This window comes from Mesoplodon mirus (assembly GCF_964341445.2).
Source record: "Mesoplodon mirus genome assembly, chromosome: 5".
NCBI classification, from domain to species: Eukaryota; Metazoa; Chordata; class Mammalia; order Artiodactyla; family Ziphiidae; genus Mesoplodon; species Mesoplodon mirus.
Genome location: NC_138980.1, coordinates 17,861,074 through 17,882,594, shown reverse-complemented (window position 1 = coordinate 17,882,594; position 21,521 = coordinate 17,861,074). Strand labels below are relative to the sequence as shown.

At 48.1% G+C, this 21,521-nt stretch overlaps 1 protein-coding gene across 1 annotated transcript; it reads right to left on the bottom strand.

Annotated features, from left to right (window-relative positions):
- Nucleotides 1-311: 311 nt before the first annotated feature.
- On the bottom strand, nucleotides 312-5,468 carry MSX2 (msh homeobox 2). The gene is made up of 2 exons (XM_082621708.1): nucleotides 4,891-5,468; nucleotides 312-1,014 (listed from the first exon to the last, which is right to left on the bottom strand). The coding sequence occupies exons 1-2, from the start codon at nucleotides 5,267-5,269 to the stop codon at nucleotides 590-592; spliced, it is 804 nt and encodes a 267-aa protein (XP_082477834.1). The 5' UTR covers nucleotides 5,270-5,468; the 3' UTR covers nucleotides 312-589.
- Between the last annotated feature and the right edge of the window lie 16,053 nt (nucleotides 5,469-21,521).

The window sequence follows — 21,521 nt, the reverse complement described above, 5'->3', positions numbered from 1 at the left end:
TAAAAAATGCAAAAACATGATGTGTCCCCTTCTCTGGGAGGAATCCTTCCATATCTACTGCCTAGGCACATAGTGTCTGATTCTAATGTTTGCAAGTCAGTCATCCAAATCATCAGATTTCAGCAATTTTAGCAAATAATTTGTCTCCCCCATAAGAAAAAAACAACAGGTAGACTTAATTAAGCAGGAAGGTGATATATAGAGAAAAAAGACATATATATATATATATATATATAAATTTTACCTTTCAAAATAATTTGATTTTTACGTCTGCTGTATAAAAATGTATTATATTTTATTTTATATATATATATATATATATATATATATATACATTTATATATAAAAACCATCAGAGCCAATCTTGTGAAAGGAGAAGGGGGGTGGCCATCTGGAAGATTACACCAAGAAAACAGGGCTTGGGTGTCTCCAGTCAAAAGAACCAATTTCAACTATGTCTGTGGCCCTGTTGATCTAGCCGCTGAGGGTGGTGCATGCAAGGTTTTCAGAGCGGGACTGTCTTCTTGGAGAGGGAGGGGGAAGGCTTTTAAACAAACATCCATCCCGGAGTCTATTGAGCTGGTCTTCCTTAGGACAGGTGGTACATGCCATATCCCACTGGAGTCGCATAGAGTCCGACGGGCGGGATGGGGAGCACAGGTCTATGGAAAGGGTAGGACGCGCCGTATAGGGAGGCTGCTTGCAGGGGCGAGTTGATGGGGAAAGGGAGGCTGAAGCCAGAGGGCAGCATAGGTTTTGCAGCCATTTTCAGCTTTTCCAGTTCGGCCTCTTGCAGTCTTTTCGCCTTGGCTCTTCGGTTCTGGAACCAGATTTTGACCTGTGTCTCTGTGAGGTTCAGAGAGCTGGAGAACTCTGCCCGCTCTGCGATGGAGAGGTACTGTTTCTGGCGGAACTTGCGCTCCAGAGCGAGGAGCTGGGAGGTGGTGAAGGGTGTGCGTGGCTTCCGATTGGTCTTGTGTTTCCTCAGGGTGCAGGTGGTGGGGCTCATGTGTCCTAGGGAACAGAGAATGGGGAGTGAGTTAGCAAAAGAAAGTGGCTTTCTCGCCAGGTGTGTCCGTGGGTTGTGGGGGGGATCTTCCCTCTTCATCTTTCAAAAAGGTACCTCGGTCAAAACCATGTGTGGATGCATTTTTTTGGGGGGGGGTGGATAGAGAAGGACTATACTTAAATGGATAAATTGTTTTGTTTTTAAAAAACTGAATCTTTTTCCAAAAGTTTGGGAGTTTTATGGTGTAACAGAACTTTCTATACGGAAAACACACAGCATTAGAGATAATGAAATATGAACAGACCCCTCATAAGTCAAGAGAGCTGAGGGTTCTCTGAGAAACAAAACCCCATCTCTTCTTGATATTGCTTATCTTAAAAATGGGGAGCTGGGTTCATGATAATCCTCACATCCCTAGGACACTGAGATAATCACATATGAGAAGGAAAATGAAAAGGGTCTTATGAACTGGGTCCATCCCCTCTCTGCACCAGGAGAAGTTGGATTGAATCAACATATTTATGAAGGATAATCGTGCCGATAAGGTCTGCAGTAAATTAATAGCATCTATGGATTGGTGAGCAGCCTCATGCAATAAACAACCACACAGCTGTCATTCCCTCCAGTCTACAGATTATAAAACCTGAACATCATTTTACAGATCTGGATGTGGGATAACTTTCTTGGCTGGGTGCTTCTGTAATATAAACTTTACTAAGAAGGAGGGAAAAATTAGCTCGCCCATAAATGTAAATGTCAGGGGAAATCATGCTGCCTCCTGAATTGAGAGCATGTGATGACATTTTAGCCATCTCTCCTACCCATTCTATGGTTTGGAGGCAATGTGTAAATGATTAGCATGTTGCTGGAATTTAGAAAGAAGGAATAACAAGCAAAATAAAGGTATGCCAACAGCATCCAGACTCCATATTTAAAATGGGTTCAATTATAGGAAATCATAGGACAGGGCATCCTTGTGATTCCATAGCATCACCTAACTTCGGGTTTTTCCTTAAAGGAAGTTGGGGTGGAGCTGAGGGGCAGATGCTAAACAATTCATTTTCTGCATTTGGCTTTTATGAGCTATGCTAATTTTCCAAATGTAGCCACTGTAGTAACTCCAAAGCACTCCAAAGGGAGAATGTAGCGTTTCTTGTTTAGTTACTTTGGTGGCCCCAAGAAAGAGTTTTTACACTTCATACTTGAGGGTGACACAGCACAAGTCCCAACCCAGCCTCCGTTTCCAACAAGAAATGGATTTGTCCTAATGTGACATTATTAACCATCACTTTTAAGTGGCTAAAGAAGAAAGAGGTAGTGGGTTCTGCCATCAATCAAAAAACAGAAATCTGGGAGAGAGATGGGTAAGAAACTACCACAGGAGTGTAGACTTTGCATATGCTAATCCCTAAGAAAGCCAGAGAGCTGGGGGTGCCTACTTCTTAATTTACAAATAAAATAACAACAATCAGAGACTCAGGGAGCTGTGAAATTCTCACCCTTCACAAACGTGACCTGGCTAGCTGGGAGGATCCAGTGGCCACAGCTCAGATACCAAGCTCCTGGAATCTACACTTGCCTCTGCTCTACGTTTGGAAGCGATTCTGTGCCGGGGCGCGGTCATTCCGGCTGCTCCTAGGGGCTGCATTTGAATTATGAAATCCAGGTGACTGGATCTCATGTGTGTATCAAAGCTTCCCTCCCAGCGCACCTCTCCCTACCCTCCCACTCTCCTCCCCATTTTAAACCAGCCTGAGGAAGGGTGCGATTATCCAAAGCAAAACAGCATTTATCCTACTGCCTCCTGAGAAAAACAAAACCCGGGCCTGGGCAGGTGGCTTCCTCCTGCCCCAGGCTCTGTCGCTAGGCTCCCCCGGACCCACCGCTCCTATCACAGGGCTCCTGAGGCCATCTCCAGGCCCAAAGTACCAATGACCCACTTTTAAAAAAAATTAAATCCTTTCTCAGAATCTCCTACTTTTCTCATGGAAGGGCCACATCCAGGGCCCACAGCTGCCTTACCCTGGGCTCTGGCAGGCATGCTTACAGAACCCCAGGAACCTAAGAAAGTGGAAATGTCTGACCTCTGGACACCACTCCCTGTAAGGCCTGAATCCTTGATGCGCAGCTGGGAATTGGCCCAGGCCTAGGCATATACAGGCCCTCAATATCTGTCAAACAAATTAAGTCCCTTAAAGTTTCTAAGCCTCGATTTCACCATCAATAAAATGGGTAACTAATACTGATCCTGCAGTGTGGTCCAGAGTACCAAATTTTAGAATGCCCAGAGTCTTGTCTGCCATCAGATAGGTCATCATTAAATGTCCCCAAGTCTCTCTTGTTAAGCCCAAACTCGATGTGTGCAGATTCCTCTGAACTCTGCTGAAATGTCCTCATCTGTTACCGGGAGGCCAGCTTCAGCCACACGGAGATCAGATAAGATAATACGGTGAAAAGTGCTATAAAGTACTGTGCAAACTTGAGTTTAAATTCTTTGAGTCCTTAACCTCCACGCCCTTTGAATCTTTGGGAGTTTCTAACAGGGTGGAGAGAGATGCCAGAGGGGACAGCCACTGATGTCTGGTTATATGGCCTTGTTTTGTTCACAAAATACTTTGCATCCCGAGTGTTCCGGGCTGATGGGAATGGGGTAAAATGTGATGCTCCCAGCTTTCGAAAAAGTCCCTATGCAGGCACCCTTTCTCTCACCTTTCCTAGAGGTAGAGTGCAGACAGAGAAATCTTAAAGGCTGGGAGACAGAAGTAAAAGGAGCTACAGGGAATGGCTTCTCCATATTGCACAAGGACCCAGGGCCCAAAACTGGACGTAAACGCTGGAAGAGAAATCAGCTCTCCTGCGACTCTCTGTTCTCCCTCCTCATTGGCAGGAAGCGGGGTGCAGGTGTTCGGCCCTCTGCTTGGTCTGTCTGGGGAGAGGGATCAAGGTGGCCAGGGTTGGGGCTTGGACACCAGGGCCCTTTGCCCAATTCAGACATTGTTGGTGACCTGGCTCAAGCAAGTTCAGTCCTCAAAGTCTGCTTGTCTGAAAACTGGGATAACCACAGGTCCCGGGCTTCTGCCCACACTTCGGGGTTCCAGCGATGATCGGGATCTGGTGAACTAATAAGCATCACTTTGTAAACTCAAGCGCTGCTGGAATGCTGTTAATTATTACTCTGAACCAAGCGGAGCCCCACGCTGCTGACCCCAGCCCGCTCCCAGCGAAGCGACGGGCTGGCCGCCGGGACGACCGGGAGATATTTCCTCGCCGCATTAAGTCTCTGCCGCCATCCCTCCGTGTTACCGTGCTTCGATACCCGCGGGACCAATGGAAGATGATCATTTCTACCCAAAGTCGAGTTAGATTTTAATTAGCTCATCTTTATAATGAGGGCACACCTCGCAGGGTTGTGAACTTTGAAAGGCAGTTAGACACTCTGCCTCTGCCTGGCATATATTCCGGTGCTCATTAAACGTGGATCCTTCTTCATTCCCCAGACGGAGACCCCGAGGGACGGTGAAAAAAAGCGAAGTGGCCTGAGCGCAGGGCTGAGGGCTAGAGAAACGGATACCCAAGCGACCCCGCAAACCCAGCTGGGTTCGCCCTTCAAAGATCAGGGCGTTGGCAATTGTGTCGAATATTCTGTACAGCTAGGGGATCCCAAACACGCGCTGCGCGGATATTACCCTGAAGGTATCTTGGATGCCGTGGGCGCGCTGAACTCTGGGGATATTAAGGGGCCAAGAACTTGAAATGCTTGCTTTTCGGGGCGCATAGTACAGAGGGGTCTCCGTACACCTAGCTTGGAATACTGACCCCCAGTTCTCTCCTGTACCCCGCGCACCCTCCTACCCCTTGTCCCGGCCTCTGCAGGCACTCACTTGGCGGCGGCGAATATCTGCCCGGTTCCTGCATCCACGCCGCTCCGTCTTCTGAATTTTCCGACTTGACCGAGGCTGTCTCGAAGGGCTTGACCAACGGCCCGGGGCTGTGCGCCTCCCGGACGCTGTGTCCGGGCAGCAGAAGTGGCCGCAGGGTGGCCCCGGCGGAGGCGCTTTCGGGTGGCAGTGGGGAAGTCTCCTTGGGCGGCTTCTTGTCCGACATGAGCGCCTCCACGCTGAAGGGCAGGCTGGAGACCTTGACGCGGCGCTCCTCCGCGGCCCCGTCGGCACCCCCAGGCCCCGGGCCCGGCTCGGCCACCATCGCCGGGCCCTCCTCATCAGACGAAAACAGGTCATTGCCTTTGGACGGAGAAGCCATGACTTCTCTGCCCTACGTAGCTCCCGGCGCGCGACTCCGCTGGCAACCAGGCAGCTTCGACTCAAACTTTTTGGGGGGGAGACGGGAGGGGCGCGCCGGCAGCCGTGCCTTTCCTCCAAGGGGAAGTGAGAGACTCGGCTCAGCCAATCCGAGACGGCCCTGGCGCTGACGCCAAGGACGCTCGCCTCCGATTGGCTCTTCCGGAAGAGGCTGGGGCCTTTTTTTTTTTTTTTTCCTGTTTGAAATAAATTAGGAGTTAATTACAGGAGCAGTCAGCAGAGTTGTTATCAGGCGATCCCTCAAGGGTTATAATCGCGCCAAAACTGAAAAGTCCAAGGCGTAATTAAGGCCGATTATTTAAAGAGGAAGTTCGCGGAGTCCCATTTCTTCTCTCTGTTGACCCCTCTTTTTAAAAGGCACCCCGCGCCAGAACATGTTTAAAATCTGCAAGTGACATTGCAAAAACATTTATGAAACTCCTACTATGGGTCGAAACTGGGCGAACGTAACAGTTTTAGGGGCCAGCACTGAAAGCAAGGGCCAGCATCCCTGCTAAAAGAAATACTACATGCATGGCGCTTAGAAAAGCAGGTATTTCGCTATCAGCAAGTGCCCAACGGCGTCCGCTATTACTATAACTCCCTTAGGAGAGGGGCCGGAGCGAGCCAGAGAGGTAGGTGGTCACAGCTACCCTCTCCCAAGTAGTTCCAACTGGAAAATTTAAACCAGAGCTTTCCATCTCTTCCACTCGAAAACAAAACCAGCGCACTCTTAGAAACTTGGAATCCCCGAGTTTTCTTTTCCCTGAATCTCCTCTCTGGACACCCGGATCCGACCTTTTTCTCAAGACTGCGTGCATTGTGTGTTCATGAGTGTGTCTGAGCCTGTGTTTGTCGTGTGTTCGGGTGCCAGTGTTTGCCTTCAAGGCGGAGGAGGAGTGAGGAAAAGGCATAGATAATATCTAGTGCTTCCCAAACCACCCACCCCCACACACACCCTTGCAAGTCTCAGAACTGGGTGCCAAGTTTGCCCACCCCGGACCTGTGTATCTTTTGGGGAAGGACATTTTTATTCATTGCACCTGGTTAAAAAAAAAAAAAAGTATAGATATTCCCACCCCACTTCAAACTATACCCTGGGTAATTACATCTCAAAGCCTTAGTGATGACTGTCTCAGCATGGGAAAGGGGAGAGAGCACGAACTTCCAATGTGCAGAGGCCTCCAATCTCTCTGCAGGCCGCTGGGCCAGCACCTATTTCTTCAAATGACTCTTTCCAGGCTGCGGCTGCCTTTTCCTATATCTGAGCGATTATCCCGCAAGTGGTGAGGTGAATAGAAGTGACCCGGCTCAGGGACTTGCACACAGCAGATGCTTGCTAAACAGTTCCCAAAGCCTTGGAAGGAAGGGACACTGTTTTTAATTACTGAGATGCCCAGAGCTTGGAGCTACTTCCCCATTCAAGACTTTTAGAGACTTGACCCCCAGATTCACTTCCCAGAGCACCTCCCTTCACCCCAAACCTCTGCCTGGAGTGAAACTGTGCTGGCCTAGGATAACCAGAATAGGTGTTATCTGAATCTTAGAGGATAAAAACAATCTGCATTGGCCACTTAATTCAATTTGATTAGAAATGGTCCTGAATAAAAGTTTAAAAGTAAAGAAGTTCTAACCACAGCCTTCTAAAACCCCCTTCTCCCACCACTATCAACAAACTGGAAGTTCAGAGAAAGTTATTTTAAAGAAAAACTAGGAAAGTTATCTGGAGATATATGCCTTATGCATTTTCCCCTTGAGTCATACTTGATGATAGCTCGCTTGATATGCATCTCAAATACAGTACAGGTAAACCCAGATTAAGTTCTCTGCCTCCTAGAGGAAACTAGCAAGGTGCAGGCTACATATTTTGGAAGCAAACCTGAAATTCGTTTAGCCCTCTGCTGCCAAAACATACCCAGCCACTGTTGGATAATTGTTCTTGAAAACTCCTTGTTAATATTTGTCAGTTAGGGGGCATGCAAGCTCATTCCTGGGTTTTTTGTTTGTTTGTTTGTTTGTTTTAATTAGTACTAGTAGAGAGAGCTCTTTTATTTTGATGAACTTTTCTGGGAGAGGATAAGGTAGGTTCCCCTCCCTACTCTCTGGTCCTAATGTCCAGGCAAAGACAAAAACTGTAAAGCCAGAAATGAGAAAATAGTAGAGATTAAACAAACAACTGGTATTCCAAGGGAGGTTGCCAAGCTCTGGCCATGAACAGGAGAGATGCCAGGGAGCAACCAGCCTGCCCATCTTGTTTTCTGCCTGCTGAGGTTGGGACAATTCAGGAAAGGGTGTCTCTTCTGCTGTGAAAAGAGTGGAACCTCAACACAGTTCTAGCCCTTTGTGGAAAACCCCGTCTGTGCATTTGGTGCCGCGTTAGCTGCGTTTTCACAGTATTGTATACACCTCTTCCTTGGTCGCGTTACTTCCCCTCCCTTAGCCTATTTTTTTTTTTTTTCCTCTAAAATGAGAGAGAACCCCTAACCAGGATGGCTCTTGCGGCAATTCAGTTCAAGGGGCTACGTAAGATAACTAGCAGGTGTTAGGGGATCCAAAAAAGCTCCACCATATCATTGTATATCAAAAGCAGCAACAATGTATCGAATGCTTTCTCTTTGCCAGATATCCAAAATGAGGCACTTTGCCCCCTTTCACGTAGTTCACGGTGGGTTCTTTGTAAAATCTCTGGGACTGAGAATTCGGCTCGCCCTCAAAAGTTTATAGCCCCTTAGCGGAGGTCTGTCTTTGGCACTTAGGGAGCATTCAGTAAAGGTTAGTTCCCGGTGACATATACGCAGGCAGAAACGTGAGGTTCCAATCAGAACTCAGTCACCACTAAGCGTCACCTCTGCTTTAATACCTGGACCTGTCCTCCATGACTTCATTCGTTTCTTCCAACACATCGCGCCGGGCAGAAATTATTTTCCCCATTTTACAGATGAAAAGCCTAAAGCCAGGAAGCGCTAATTCTGCGGCCGGGTCACGCAGGTAGGAAGTGGTGGACCCGGGCATTTCCCCTCGCGGCACCGGCGGGTGCGCGCAGACCTGCCGCACTCCACCTTCGCGCGCGCCCCGGGCATTTCGCACGCGCCCGGGCCCTGCGTGGAACAGCCGCGCACGCGCACCGCAAGTCCCAAGGCGAAAACCGTGAAGGACAGCGCGCGGACCGCGGCGTCTGCAACCTCAGGACCGATCGCTGGATCCCGGCGGCTCGGAGGAGGCGGGGGAGGGGCGGAGGAGGGGGCTGTAGACGGGCCAGGGGTGCGGGCAGGCGCCAGGCGCGGGGAGATGAAAGGCGGGCTCCGGGGGAAGGGGCTGCGCCGGGTGACCGGCTCCAGCCGCGCCGGGCGCCCCGCCCCCGCTGCCCGGGGCAGAGGCGGCTGCCCGCGCCGGAGCCGCGTTAATTGCTCTCGGCCCCGGCACTCAGCCTGCGCGGAGCCGGGACAACCTCGCTCCAGGAGGAATGACAATTCGCCCTAATGGGACAACCTCACTCCCAGAGGAGTGACAATTCCTCCTAATGGGCCGCTCGTTAGCAGCCTATTCTCCCGAACCCGGGTATCAGAAGCGGGCAGACAAGCGGGCGCCAACGTCCGCCTGGAATTCCACAACACCGCTCCCCCACCATCCCCCACCCTGCTCCAGTCCCTCGCTGTGTGACCTCGGGCAAAAGGCTGCTCCTCTCTGGGCTCATTTTTCTTACCTGTGCAGTGCGGAGTAGGAATGGGGAAGATCAGGCCTCACTAGGGCGGGCATATTTCCAGGCATTTGAGAGGATCCCTTTTCGACTTACAGAGCAGGAAGGCGAGTAGACGGGCATTCGGGGTCGCTGCTTGAGGTTATTGGGGGGTGGGGGTGGGGTGCAGATCCGTTGCTTGTGAAGTTCTGGACGCTCCAATCAGTTTGCTATGGCCCCCGCCCACTGAGTTCAGGACCCAGTCTGAGGAGAAGGTACCTTTGCCAAAGCGCTATGCAGATTACGCAAAGCTACCTGAAGCCTGAGCTTTCATGGCTCCCCATTTTACAGATGAAGAAGTCGAGGCGCAGACAAGAGAGAGGTTGGCCTGAAATTTGCTGCGGGCGGAGTCTGATTCGACAAGGTCCCCCTGGAAGTAACCCACAACGGAGACATCCTCGGAGGAGGGGGGGAAGAAATGGAGGCAGATGTTGTGCCTCTCTGCAGGTCCCACAGACTCTGAGAGGAGTGGGCCAGTTCATGGAGACGTAGTTGTTTCTGGCCACAGCAGGTGTGAGGGTTGCGAAAGGGGAACGAGTCGTGAGTTCCGCACTCCTTCAGTAGTTCCGTATTCAAATCCAGGCCCTACTTTTTGCCATTTGCCACCATCACTGCACTGGGGGCCTTAGTAACCTCTTTTAGAAAAGATGCCCAGTTTATAGGGTTGCTGGTGAGGACTAGGTGAGAAGCCTTATGAAAAGCAGGTAACACAAGAGTGTGGCTGTCTCAGGCACCCCACCCAGGAGTGACTGTAAAGGTTCTGCTTCCAGTCTCCTGGAGGGTTTAAACAGGGCTGAGCCACTTATTTCCTGTGGGACTCTGGATAAATCACTTCACCTCTCGGCACCACCGTTTCCTCAGTATGGGAGTGTCTAGCGTTTAGTAAATGTTGGCTGTTATTATCGTTTCTTAAATCCTTGTTGATAGTATTTTTTACCACCCTTTTCAATAAATCTGCCTGACATCACACACATCTGGGATCTACTGATACAAAGTTGGATAATTTGAGGCATGAGGAGATAACTTTTTTGAGCCTTTTTTTGCCCTCTCTGCAAAATGGGTATAACTACCCACCTCTTCAGAAGGAAGCAGATTGACAACTCTGTCAAGTGAAGGATGGGGATCAAGGGAAGAAGAAACCTCTAGACAAACAGCAAGGAGTATCTCCCGTTTCCCAGACCTCGGGCACAGCTTGCTGGCACCTTCCCAATCCCAGCCTGCACTGGCAAGAGGTTCCCACGAGCAGGGCCCAAGCCCTGATGTGTTTACACAGAAAGACCCAAAAGGCTCCCTGGAAGAGATGGCTCCAGGAAGCTGGGTGGCTGCAGTTCTGTGGAATCAGTCCAGACATCCAGGACAGCACCAAGGGCATCTTGCCCAGCCATTCACATGTCTCTGCCCGTCCCCACCCCATCCCTTCTCAGTTTGCTCATCTATAAAACCAGGAAAACTACCCATACTGAACTGGGCTAAGATGAGCTTTAAACCACCGTTCAGCTCCCTCTTATACCTTAAGCAACCCTGTGGTGGAAAGGCCTTCATTCCTCCTTAAGGAGGAGAAAATGGAAGCTTAAGACTTGATAAGAGTTTTTCACAACTAGTAAATACCTGGCAGAGATGCACATCAGGGTTTGGCTGATTCTAAAAATGTCTGTATTTTGCCTGGGGCAGAAGTTGCTGTAAAGGTGGGAGGAAAGGCATCTGCAGTTGTTCTCAGCGATGAAGTATCTGCTATTTCCATTTTCTTCCAATTAGACAGATGGAACTGTTGAGTCTGAGATGGGCTTAACTAGTAGCTAGGGCACACAGAGAAAGCGCATGCTGTATTATGGATTCCCAAATAGTTCGGCAGGAATCTGAAATCTCTCTTATTTAGTGGCCTCCAAGTTGGGTTAGATTCAAAATGCAGTTGACTGGGCATGGGCGAGGAGGGGAAAAGGAAATTTGGGGAGTTACTTAACAGACATAATTATATTTTTTAATTAAGGAAAATGGAATCTCTTCCAACTGCCCCACCCCCAGTTGCCTGGTGGGGAATAAGCAAGGTTTGTTTTACCGTAAGGATGAAGACAATTAGAAGCAATTATTCAGAATTCTGTTAATCATTTCTAGGGGAGGGTTTGGGGCATTGGAGCTGAACCCAGAGCTTGTGCCAGCCTTAGGAGGGGGTTGCAGGCTATCACCAGCAGGAAGACCCCTCCCCGAGGTGATGCAAAAACAGTACACCTTGAGCTGTAGGCTTCGCAAAGTGCTTTCACATCCAGGACTTCACTTGTTCCTCAGTATCGCCCTTGGGTGCGAGATACCCTGCTCTTTCCTATACCCCACAGGCCTCGGCTCCTTCAACTCCAGCACCTCAATTCACCAAAGAGGTACCTGCAGCTCAGAGAGGCGTGGCCACCTTCCTGTTGTCACAAAAGGAGTCTGGTGGGAGAGCACATCAGTTCTGTCCGGGAGCCTCCCTGCACCTTCCAGGGACCCTCTGAAGCACAGACCCAGCCTCTCCAGGTCTGGATCCAGAAAGGTCTTATTTCAGAATCCCTGGGATTTGTCATGCCCCCACGGATCTGTGTCAGGTGCCCTGAAGATCCCCTGACACAGTGAGGGACACAATAAATATTGGCCGAGTTAGTGAATAAGTTCGGGAATGGAAGCAGTGGCAGAGACTGTAGGTACCTCTCAGCCGGCTCGGAAGATCGCCTTCTCCCAGTGACTAGGAATGAACCTTGAATTGTGAGGGGTAGACTCATGTGTCTTAACAATTGGGACCCACACTGGATTCTTGCGGGGAGGGGTCGGATTTTTAAATTGTCCCCAAAGAAACACTGAAAGCTCATTTTGCCCCAAACCCTTAACTTGCTAGGCTTTCAATTAATCTCTACCTCCCCGCTCCTCTCGCCCGTCCCTTCACAGATGGAGAAACAGTTGGGGAGATTGTTGCCTGCCCAAGGTCATGCAGCAACTAAGTGATCCAGTCAGCATTTGACCCCTGGTGCATCTGACTCCAAACCCCAAACTGGTTTCTCTTTATCATCCTCCAGATCGCACTTCTCCTGCCCCTGACATGACGCAGCCAGAGAAACTCAGCATCCTGCTGTTATCTTCTCGGCTCACTTTAGCAATATCTTGACTGTGGCATTTCCCAGATTTCCTAAAACAAGAGCGTGTTTATACGATAGAAAAAAAAGAAAAAGAAAAAAAAGACCTAAATGTATTCAGAAAAATATAAACTCACAGCTTCTCCTCCTCCTAATAAGAGCAGGCAATGCTTACTGAGTGCTTAGTACACACCAGACCCTGTCCTAAGCACTGACGTGTACTCACTCATTCAATCCTCACAGCCCTATTTAGTAGATGCCATTTGATCTTCATTTTACTGAAGGGCAATCTGATTCTCAGACATGGAAAATCTAGATAAATATAATTTCTCTTTAGAACTGTGCCTGTACAAAGTGCATTTTCTCCCCATGCTCTACCTACCTTCCAACCCTAGAAAATAAAAGTCACCATCATTTAAATAGAAAAAATGAATTTTATTAGACCCACAAACTTTAAATATAGTTAGGCCTTCCTCATAATGCTAATTCTGTTCATAACTTAAAGTGCTTGTGTGTATGGTAGGTTGATAAAATTGGCACGTTTTCTCTTTTCCATCTCTTTGCAGCTCATGACTTTTTGCAAATGGATTTAGTCTTTGTGGGGAGGGTGGGAGAGTGAAGAGAAAGGACCTGGGCCTCGGCCAAGAACAAGGGTCCTGAGCCCCACGTGTCACTCACTTGCTGGGTGACTTTAAGCAGATGCTCCCCCTCTAGGGTCCCCTATTCACCTCCCTGGCAAATGAGGGGAGTGTAGTTACCTTTCCTGTCTCTTCTGGTTTTGTAGTTCTCTGATAAAGGAGTGTGTGTTCCTTCCTCTGTCTCCCGCCAGGCTGTCTGAGGGGTCCAGGAAGGTGGCGGCAGAGGGTGGAAAATATCCCAGGTGGTAGGGGACACTAGCGGGGACCCCCATTTTATCCTGGGCCAGCTGTGTATCCTGGGGCAAGTTCTCCCCCCTTCTCTGAGCTGAGCCTCACTCTCCCCATTAGACAGCTGGGGCTAAACATCCTTATTTCAGGGTGGTGGGAAGATAAATGGGCTCGTGGATATAAAACTCTGGGAGAGGTTAGTCCCCTCCTGTCCCCTGGTGCTGGACTCCTGTGTGAGAATAGAAGAAAGTCTCTGACTCAGCAGATGAGAAGCCTGGGAGGAAACCTTGTGGATAATTGTTAATGATACAATTAGAGCTGACACCGTTGGTGTGGACAATTACAAAGAGGCTTACGAAAATGATGCTTGCCAAGAATCCTTGGGGCCTTTGAGCAGCCCAAGGAAGCTTTGCCCCGTGGTGGCACGGCCCTTCCCAGAAAAAGAATCTTAGAGAGTCTCTTGGACAGGACATGAAGTAACATCTAGGCACGTGACAAGAAAGTTATTCCCTTTTCAGTGACCTGATAATCAAGCCATTATACTCAGGAGACTGTCTCGGCACAACTTTAATACCTCGGCAATGATTGCTGACCTCCTGTGGACCAAGCACCAGGCTTCAGTCTTCAGGAGGTAACAGCATCTAGTGAGATAAGGACAGTCTTGCTTCCATTCTACTTATTTTCAGAGTGAACCCATCTACGGCCGGTAAATCATACTGTGACATTCATTTCCCTTTACAAATCATTTTTGTTGTTGTTGTTTTAAAACGAGAGTTTAGTTAAACGTTAACTAAATAATACTACTGTTGGTATTGGGATAAGGCCAACAATCATAATGATTGTTCTTTGGCAAGGGAACAATCGTGTAGGCGGATGCTTGAAATTCAGGTTAGCACTGATTTACAGGAGAGAACAGTGCATTTCCAAAGGCACCAAATCTAGTTGGAATCCTACTCCGCCTCCTCCTAGCTGGGTGGCTGTGGGCAAGTTACTTCCCCTCTCTGGACCTTGATTTCCTTATCTGTAAAGCTAGGGGAATGGTGATCATTCTGATCTTCTAGGTTTGCAGGAAGAATCTACTCCAGAGATAATAGATAGATGACCATACCATGTTGGAGATATGGGGTTGTTTGTATTATTAGTAAACAATGAATGGGAGAATTTGGCCAAAACACTAGCTTATTTACCCTGGACCTCATTATCTGCTAGCTTAGTAGTAATTGTAAAAGAGGGGAAGAATTCTTTGAAAGCTGAAGGTTCTATTTAAAAATCACTTACCCTTGTTTAATAGATCTATCTTCAGTGTCTGGATATTTGGACTGTCTAACAAATACTTCCACAATAGTCAGGGAACTTCACTGTACTCTGTAGGCAAAATTCAGCTCCTCTAAATTGCAAATAAGGCAGAAAATGTTTTTTCCTTTGTCAGTTTTGTAAATGATGAAATGCGTTGCCCGATCTGTCGTTTTTTTCATTTCTTTCATCCTTCCTCCTTATTTCCCTCCCTTCCTCCTTTCCTCAGGCAGCTGTGTGCTGAATTAGTGCCACGCCTGGAAAACAGACATTACCCAGGCAAGTTCCTGCCCTCAAGAGTCTCCCACTCTAGTGGCAAGACAGCCTCATCAGTTACTCCACACAAATGTCAAAAGGACTGCCCCGAAGCCAGATTCATCTCTCAGAATTCTTTCACTCTCACAGTGTTGTCCCGAAGACAGTTTAATAAAACATCTGAGTACATTGCCAACATTTAAAAATCAGGGGACTTTCCCTAGAAATCTGGCATTCTGGCTTCTCTGTATCAATGTGCAGGTGAGTGGCCCCAGGTGTGTTCTCAAGCACTGATTCTTTTTCAGATGAGACATGCCTTCCCTATGCCTCACCAGCCAGAGTGTAAACCCTACTATGGGATATGATGGGATGCGGTTCCAGAAAGTACAGGGGAGCTTGTGGGATGGTGGGATGCCCAGAGGTGGGACTGACCCACTCAACCTTGGGTGTTAGGGTTAGGCTGCTGGAGGAAGTGGCATTTGGACTGAGCCACTGAGGGTGTTGCCAGGTGGAGAAAGGGAGAGAGTTGCTGGCAGAGGAGGTAGTATGTGAAGAGGGACAAGAAGTGAAGTGACCTGTGACCTGTGTGTTTGAGTTTCAAGAGGCTCAGGAAGAAACGGGGTGGGGTGGAGTGGGGGGTCGTGCTGGGGGTGCAAACAGGCTAGGGAGAAGGGTGGTAGAGGGAAGAGCCGCACTCGGGGAGCTGCAGCTCAGCGGTGAAGGGTCTTTCTTCTTTTTCTTTCCTTCCTTTTCTTTCTGTCGTCTTTTTACTAAATTCTTCATTTCGAATTTCAAAAGCAATAGATATTCATGATAACCAGTGAAACAAATCAAAGATAAGTTAGCAATGAATAATTGCTCTCATTTTTTTTTGCCACCATCATAAGTAGGATGAACAATCGTGTATCCTTAGAGACTCCTAATTATATACAAACACAAAATAGCATACAGAAAAGTGGAAATTGATGGTGTTTTGTGTGTCCGTGTATATGTGTGTGTGTGTGTGTGTATGTGACTCTCTCTATGTAACTATCTGTGTGACTTGCTTTCTTGTCTAATTCATATCACAGACATCTCACCATCCATTCTTTTTATGTTTCATAGTAGGGCTATATTAGAATGCATTTCACCATTTCCTTCTTGATGGACCTTTTTTCCCCCAATTTTTCGTACCGCCAAAAATTCTTGAAAAAATAATCCCTGCAAACCTTCATACTCACACTTTCATTTTTAAAGGTTTAATTTCTAAAAACTGAGATTGCCAAAGCCAAGTGTGTATATTTTTCATCTGAACAGATATTGCCGAATTATTTTTTTTTAAAAACCCTTTTCTGGTGCACATTTCCACTAGCAACATTCATTTCTCTCCCAGCTCTGCCAAAACTGGATAGCATTGCTCTGGTTTAATTTCTGCCGCAGAGTGTTTTTTGAGCAAGAGAGTAATAGAGCTCCATATCCCTTTGAGAAACTCCCTGGGGAGCATTATGGAAAATGGGAGGGGGGGTGGGGGAGATGCTGGAAGTGATAGGACCAATGAGGAGGCTGTTGCAGGCTTCTGGGAAGAGGGGAGCAGCACTGAGGATGGGAAGATGAGGAGGGAATGGAGAGGTAAGTCAGGAAGAAGTAGAGATGATGGTTAGAGCATCCCAGGCCTAGAGGGTGCCCTGCTGGCTCTCAGGTCTGACTGCATGGTAAGGATGGGAGTATACCCTCCTGCTGTTTCTCATGTGCCTAGGGAGCAGCCACCCCAAGCGTCCTGTCCTCCAAGTTCAATTTCAATAACCTCACATGTCTGGAGCCCTGGGCCAAGGCAACAGGCCACTGAGAACAGAAGTGCTCTCTCACTGCATCTGCTCAGGGCCTGGGCGGGTGGGCAGGGCAGGGCAGGACGGGGCGAGCAGACAGACATGCTTCCATGCAGGGCGAGCCTTGGAGCCAGCCTTGCCAATGAAATCACTGGTGAGGTCACAATGTAGCTTGATAATTAGCAGCAGCGTTGTTTCACCTAATCCTCACTGATTTGCTTTTTAACCTACGCAGCACCTAGCGACAGGTGTGTCAGCAACAACAGCATTCAAAGGCTTGGATTCCTAGAAATGGGCTAGACAGGTCCAGGCTGCTGAGGGAGGGGTGGGATTCCTGCTAATGTTCCTGGGGCACCGCTGAGAGTTTTCCTCCAGCCCCCATGCCCCCCTCTCTCTTTTGCTCTTTTGCTTTCTCTCTGTTGCTTGGGCTCTTTCTCCCCTACTCTGGCATTGAAGACCAGACTTACTTTCTCACAGGGCCCCGTAGTGCCTGTAAGGCCCTGGGAAGCTCTGGAGCCCAGGGATGGGGCCGTCTTCTTCTAAAGGGTTTCCCCAACCCTATGGGAAGCTGGAGCAATGATTCAGGGCCCCGGGAGAACCAGAGATTGTCATCAGTACAGGACGGCCTGTACAGTGTGTTTGCTCAGCCCTTAACTGGTCCAAGAGAGTGTGGTAAATTTTCCTTGACCATGGGTCCTTCTGATCTGGTAATTAGCTCCATTCTCTATGGAGCACAATGTAGGGAGCTCGGATCTAATCACTGAGGTTTCTACCCTTGGCATGACCTCATAACTGATCCTTGAACAGTCACATGGACCTCCAAGCTCATGGGCATCAAATAGAGGTATTTAGCAATCCTGGACATGGATTAAAATGTGAGGGGTGGAATGGAAATGATCCATCCGGCCTTGACAGTGGGTCCTCAAACCAACACTCAGGTCCCCTCTTGGAAGAAGCAGATCTCATCTTTTCGTTCATCACCTCTGACCTGGCTGCATAGCACCAGAGGAAGAGTATACACCTCAGGGTCACTCAGACCAAAATGTGGGGCTGTGTGACCTCTGGCATGTCACTTAACCTCTCTGAATGTCAGTTCCTCAGCTGTAGAATAAGGTGGTAAGAGTACTGACCACCAAGAGCTCTTAGGAATATTAGTGGTGAAGGAGAGCCGGCACCTGCCACAGTAGGCACTTAACTCAGAGTGACAATTTTTGAAAACCATTGGCTAAAATGACAGAGACCAATTGACTCTATAAGGAGGAGGAGGAAAGGTGATGGGAACTGTTTTCTTTGTTGCTACCTCATTCCATTTCGGAGGCTGGCTCTTGGTCACCTAGGCAATGCCAGGTCATGGAAGCCAAGCTCCCCGCAGAATGTGCGGCCCTGTGGAGGCTCCAGGTGGGGTGCCCTGCCCCCACCCGCTATGAGATTTGGGTTGCTCAAGTGTGTCCCTTGAGTCCAGGGGAAAAACTGAGGCTGAGCTATTAGCTGACACCGCGGTGTCAGCCCTTGCTATTGACAGAGATTGTTGGGACATGGGGATTAACTCTCACGGTGAAAGGGAGCTCAAAACCGGTTGATGTCACATTAAAACAAAAAAGAAAGAAATCATTTTTAAATTAAAAATTAAGTTAAAAAAAACCCAGCAGAACTCCAAAATCAGTTGGCGTCAAGGTGAAGGGAGGTCCTCAGGTTTGTTTATAAACAGAGTTAAATAACTAAATAAAGGGGAGAAGAAGGCGTGAAGCAGTAGAGTGTTTGGGGGGCTGACCTCTGTTTTTCATGGAGTATGTTTCCCATTACGAGGGGGAAAGGCAGGCCACACATGGGCAGAACGAAAATATGCAGACGGGAGAATAATTGGGGGTGTTGGGGTCGTGGGATAATCTGTGAGTTTGTTTTCAAAATCTTCTTGAATGTTTCGTTACTTTTATAATTGAAAAAAAAAGTTTAAAACATCAACTCGAAGTTGAATTTGGCTGGAACGAACTTACCCTGTTGGTGTGATTTCCCATATGATGTGTCCTTCCTTTTACTCCAGGAAAGGACCGTGGTGGTTTTTCTTTGTATTTCTTTGTTTCTCTAAAATCCACTTCATATCTCTCCTGCATGATCAAGTTTAGTTAGAATCCGGGCACCCATTTCAGAAGGGGTTCCCTCGCTGACCGGTTACAGCATGTGTAGTGGTAAGGCCTGGAGGCCACGTGCTGCCATTCATAAGCTTGACTTCATCATCCCTATTTACAGGTGGGGGACCCTGAGGCTAGGAGGGAGCAAGCCATCTGTCCAAGCTTAATCCGCTGTTATCAGGATAGAATAGGTTTCAAACTTCTGAGTTTATAAGTTCTCTTATAGCCCCCAATATTTCCCTTTCGTAGAAGGCATCTCCTTCTAGAGTCTCCCAGGAAATATGGGAATCAAGATAGTGTTATTTACCCTCTCTCTCTAACATGAATCTATGGGACCCTCTAAGAGCTTGCAAAGGGGGCAAACGTATAAAAATCTCTCTGAGCAGAACTAGAGATACACACGTAGAGAACAAATGTATGGATACCAAGGGGGAAGTGGAGGGGGGTGGGATGAACTGGGAGATTGGGATTGACATATATACACTATTGATACTATGTATAAAACAGACAACTAATGAGAACCTACTGTATAGCACAGGGAACTCTACTCAGTGCTCTGTGGTGACTTAAATGGGAAGGAAATCCAAAAAAGAGGGGATATATGTATATGTATAGCTGATTCATTTTACTGTACAATAGAAACTAACACATTATAAAGCAACTATACTCCAGTAAAAATTAACTTAAAAAATAAAATAAAACATATATTAATGAAAAAAAAATCTCTCAATCTCTCTCACACTTGCAGTCAACCAAGCATTTTCATTGTTGAGAAAACCCAAGTGTCATAAAAGCGATTTGGATAGAAAACAAATAAAACCCTGGTTTGGGAAGGAAAGCCAAAATTCCTCATTATCAACGACGCTGCCTCTGGATAAACATTTGCCTAATCCAATTCTTCTTCCTTTCTCCCCGCTTCCTTTGACTTTCTCGGGGAGCCGCTATGGCCCTGTTAGAACAGACGATGTTCAACGTTTCCATCACAAGGCATGTTTTTTGGGGGTTTATTACTCGGCTGTAGAAATGTGCTCTAGGCAAAAAGTTGGCATTAAGTCTCATCTCTGAGGTAATTGGTGGGGATTTTTTAAAACACCTTTTTTCTTTTTACAGACAATCTTGGAAAGGGTAACAAAAAACAAATCAAGAATTTACTGTTGGCAACTATGGGGTTTCACCCCCATGGGTTTTCCTCTTTAGTTTGGCTTGTTCTGTATTAATTTTGTTCTCCTCTGACCAGTTATTTGGAGGCAAAGTTATAGAGGCTATATCCCCAGACGTTCATCGTCCATCCATTCATTCATTCTTCCTTTTGCAAATCTTTACCGAGTGCCTACTACATGCCAGACACTGTTCTAGACTCTGAAGACACAAAATATCCACGCGGTCTAAGCTCTTATGGGGCTGGCGTGCACACACACTCACGCACAAACCTCATGTGTTTCTGGCCCCCAAAGAAATTCAATTTGCAGTAAGTGGTTGGCGTGGCGGAAGAACAGGGAAGGAGGTGCAGGCATGGGGGCTCTCACTTGAGAGAGGCTGGCCTGGGAAGGCCCTCCAAGGAGCTGACATTTCCTCTAAGACTTTGAGGTTAACAGGAGCCTCATGCCAAGTCTGGGGAGAAGCCGGGGAGAGAGGAAAGCACGCATGAAGGCTGGAAAGAGCCTGGTGTGTTTGAAGAACACAGAGAAGGCCTCCTTTCTAGACAGAAATGAATGGGGGGGAGGAGATAATAGTGGACACCTGTGTGGGCAGGGAGGTACGGGCAGATCAGGCAGAGGGTTTTCAGCTTTTATCCAAGTGCAAGGGGAAGCCGTGGACAGATGCTCAGCAGAGCATGAAATGGTTGAATTCTATTTCTGGAAGGTCTTCCTGGCCTCTGTGCAGGAGGCTACTGCAGTTGCCGGGTTGTGGGCTGGTCCTAGAAAGCAGCGAGGGAGGGGAGAGTGTGGGATGGAGGGTAGTTGAAGGGAGACCTGGACACACCCTGCTGGTGGCAAGGGGGAAGAGGGCTCGGGGATGACCCAAGGTGGTGGCGTCCAGCTGGAGCCAGGGATGAGCATGGTGCCATGACCCGAGGTAGGGAAGGAGCAGGAAAGGTGAAGGGAGGGAGAGGTGAAGAAGGACTCCCTGGCTTCTGGTGCAGCCCAGGGTCGTTCTGATATTGACGGGTCCTGAGACAACGAGACTCACTCTGAAATCACTGCACATCACACATCCGTTTTGAGTGAGGATCCCCAAGTGCCTTATAAATAGTAATTAAAAGACATGGCATCCCAGATGGGCTGGTATAATTATCACCATTCAACTAAAGAGGAAAAGAATATTGTTCTTTGGCTTGGTGAGGAGAAGGCCTTGTCAGAGCGGTCCGTGGGCCAGTGGAGAATAGTAACCCGCTCTGGGTCCAGGCTGGACAGGTGCTAAGCCTGTAAAATGCACTGTGAGGTGTGTGCAATTAACACCCGTATTTTACAGATGGCAAAACCAAGATCCAGAGTTTCTTTCTGGGCTTTCTAGCCCAGGAGGGACTCAAACCCTCTGGGATTCCAAGCCAATAGTATTTTCACTACTCCTATATGCTGCCTCCAAGTAACTGTTCATTACATCCGCAAAGCATTTTATAGTTTACAATGCATTTAATGTTACAAAGCATTTAAACGTGCGTCACTGGGCTTCCCTGGTGGCACAGTGGTTGAGAGTCCGCCTGCCGATGCAGGGGACACGGCTTCGTGCCCCGGTCCGGGAAGATCCCACACTCCGTGGAGCGGCTGGGCCCGTGAGCCATGGCTGCTGAGCCTACGCTCCGCAACGGGAGAGGCCACAACGGTGAGAGGCCTGCGTACTGCAAAAAAAAAAAAAAAAAAAGCATCACTTTGTTCATTCCTTACAATAACTCAGCTAAGCAGGAGGTGCAGAGGTGACCAGCCCCATTTTATAGGTGAGGAAATGGAGGCTGAGAGAGAAGGAAGTAATTGCCTATGTTCTTACAGCAGCAATGGTAACTCACATCTATATAATGAGTTATAGCTTGCAGA